Source organism: Theobroma cacao, chromosome 9 (genome assembly GCF_053813885.1).
Source record: "Theobroma cacao isolate CCN51 chromosome 9, ASM5381388v1, whole genome shotgun sequence".
Classification (NCBI taxonomy): domain Eukaryota; kingdom Viridiplantae; phylum Streptophyta; class Magnoliopsida; order Malvales; family Malvaceae; genus Theobroma; species Theobroma cacao.
This window is the reverse complement of record NC_142647.1, coordinates 42,293,876-42,296,974: the sequence shown is the minus strand read 5'-3', so window position 1 is coordinate 42,296,974 and position 3,099 is coordinate 42,293,876. Positions and strand designations below refer to the sequence as shown.

The window sequence follows — 3,099 nt, the reverse complement described above, 5'->3', positions numbered from 1 at the left end:
TGAAATCTTTTTGTAGCTTGAAGAAATAAACTTTCGACTTTAAGATGATGCTGAAAGCTAAATGATACCAAAACTTAAAGAGATAACAAAATTATGCTGATAATATGTTATACAATATAATTTGAAAGAATAACTATAAGAGAGTATTTAAAGGGAGAGAAAGTATTCAGAAAGTAAAAAAATCTTATTCTGAATATGCATTTACAAATGAAGTAAGAGACCCATTTATAGACTAATAACCATTTATTTAAATATAATTTACAAGATAAAGATAATACTAAAAGATTTGATTTTGATGAATTAAATTTTAGTTTTAATCCAATCTAATCTACATCTAAATCTATATATAAATAATCAATTATAAAAGTTCAAATTAGATTACACTCTTTTGTCTAGCTTGTTGGGCTATTTGATTTAACTGGGCTAATGTCTGAACTACCTAGTTTGGTATAAATTTTTGAACTATGACATAATTGACATTTACACATATATTCATAATAGATTAAATATTATTTTACATATAATATTTTTAATATTGAAATATTGTTTTGAATGTATTGTATAATTGATAAATGTTATCATTTATATGGTGTTATGGTAAAAAATTATTGAAAGTAACTGACGATGGAAAATATTTTTTTCAAAATATTCAAAAAACTGAAAATATTTTTGAAGTTTATCTAAATAATAAAAAATATTAAAATTTTTTAATAAAATATTTTATATAATCCGTAATTAAAGGAAAATTAGCACTCGTTAGCCTCGAGAAGGTTACGCGATTTCATAAACTTAACTGCTAAGCTTTCATCATCCTTGTACTTTACTTATACAATGACAACCCCTGCGACTGCTGAATATAGCTGTCAAAAAACAAAAATGGGGAATTCCGATACTAAGGAAGACCAGATGAAGGAGAATATTGGAGAAGAAGGGATTGGGCTTGATCACCAGGGTGCTGCTCTTTTTTTGAATGAATTACCGGAAGAATGCGTAGCCAAAATCCTTTCTGCTACCACCCCTGCCGATGCTTGCAGATTGTCCTGTCTTTCTGCCACTTTCAGATCAGCTGCTGCTTCTGATAGCGTCTGGAACAGTTTCCTGCCGCCTGATTATCAAACCATTTTATCAAGATGGGCCGAGGCTGACTCCTCTTCACTTACTTTCTCTTCCAAGAAAGACCTGTTTTTCCATCTTTGTCATGTCCCTATCCTCGTTGATGAAGGCAGAAAGGTATCAATACATAGTTCGTTAAGTGCTGTCATCCCTATTTAGTTTAAGTGTTGAGTTTCCTTTAGCCTGAATTCTGGTTAGAACTCTTCATTAATCGCCAATTGTTTGTAGGTTGGATCCTTAATGTAGTTTAGAAATGAAATGTTGCTACTCTGTAGTATAGCGTAGTACCCTGTAATCTTCAATCTAAGACAAGGGCAATTTTCACAAGTCTCATATGGGACTATTTTATAAGTCCATAACTTGTAATTAGATCTTTCTCTCTGGACTTAGAACCCTCTGTTGCATAAAATGATTTACTAGCCAATGCAAATCGATGAATTCATGGTTATGATAAAAAAATTTTTAGGGGAAAAGGGGTTTTGGATTTGATTTTCAACTTTAGCCATTATAACAGATGAAGAGCTCGAATTTATTTCACATTATTACTCACTACATTGAAGTAAATGTTGATATTCTATTCTTGTACTAACCGTTCTTTGTTTTTTGAGTTACTACTTGCCAACGCCTGAAATTTTATACACCAAGCATTTATCCATTCATTTGCTAGAAAATTTACTTAAGCAACATAAACCTATGTGCAAATGCAGGGGTGCTTGTTCCTCATTCATAGTTATAATCTCAACATTTGTACATCTAAATTTGGTGTTGATGTGTATGATAGAGTTTTTCACTGGACAAATGGAGTGGCAAGAAAAGCTACATGATTGCTCCAAGAGATCTACTGATTGCCTGGGGAAACACACCGGCTTATTGGGCTTGGATTTCCCATCCAGAATCCAGGTTGATACTCAATTGTTTTATCTTACCTTTCCCCATATTTGAAGGTTCAATTTATGTTTGTCTCCTCACTTTTGTTGATTCAATATCCTGTTTGTGAAAAAGAACAGGTTTAAGGAGGTGGCCAAGCTGAATTATGTGTGGTGGCTTGAAATCCGTGGCATGATTAGTACCTCCAAGCTGTCACCAGATACAAACTATGCAGCTTATCTTGTGTTCAAGCTGAGACATGCCTTCGGCTTTAATGACTATCCTGCAGAGGTTTCACTGACACTTGGAGCTGATAAAGTTTGTACGAAATCTGTTGCTCTAGACCCCATGATTGAGAGTAGGCCTTGTCGACGGCGTGTCGGGCATTGGTATGAGCCGTCATTGATAGACCATAGTGTCATGTGCAGGCTGGAACGTTCAAAGGAGAGAGCAGATGGGTGGCTAGAAATTGAGTTAGGTGACTTCTTCAATAGATATGGAGAAGATGAAGTAGAAATGAGTGTTATGGAGGCAAAGGCTGGTATTGCCAAGGGTGGTCTTATTGTACAAGGGATTGAGATTAGGCCTAAAAAGGTGTAAATAAGTTGGAGAATGCAGAATTATTATCTTCAGGCTTCAAATCAATTCTCTCATTCATTGCTTTCTTCATAGGGATATTCCAAGCACTCCTCTTATTGTAAAATAACTTTTTTTTTTTTTTTTCATTCTGGTGGTTTATGCATTTGATTTTTCTGATGAGATTTCTACTTTGTTTGCTTCCGAAAATTGGGTTTTGAGCAAATGATACTTTTTCTTGAAAATGTTGATATTTTCTTTGTTGTTTGTTTAACTTTTTTGAGAACTTTGCGTTCTTGTTTAACGTAATTATTAAAATATTTTTTATTTAATAAAAAGTTTTATTTATTATTAATAAAATTCAAAATAGTAATATTTATTATTGATTTATGAAACATATTCTTAAATATATTTTTGAATTAAAATGAAATAAAAATAGTTATATATTAATTTTATAATAAATCAAGTCCGAGCCTAAGAAATCTTGAGTCGGTTAGCACAACCTGTGTAGATTTATTTTGTGAGTTCGTATTTCACTTTTGT

At 32.5% G+C, this 3,099-nt stretch overlaps 1 protein-coding gene across 1 annotated transcript; it reads left to right on the top strand.

Annotated features, from left to right (window-relative positions):
• The first annotated feature begins 768 nt into the window (after nucleotides 1–768).
• Nucleotides 769–2,649, top strand: LOC18589937 (putative F-box protein PP2-B12). Its single transcript, XM_018126680.2, has 3 exons — nucleotides 769–1,230; nucleotides 1,895–2,013; nucleotides 2,121–2,649. The coding sequence occupies exons 1-3, from the start codon at nucleotides 832–834 to the stop codon at nucleotides 2,578–2,580; spliced, it is 978 nt and encodes a 325-aa protein (XP_017982169.2). The 5' UTR covers nucleotides 769–831; the 3' UTR covers nucleotides 2,581–2,649.
• The last annotated feature ends 450 nt before the right edge of the window (nucleotides 2,650–3,099 follow it).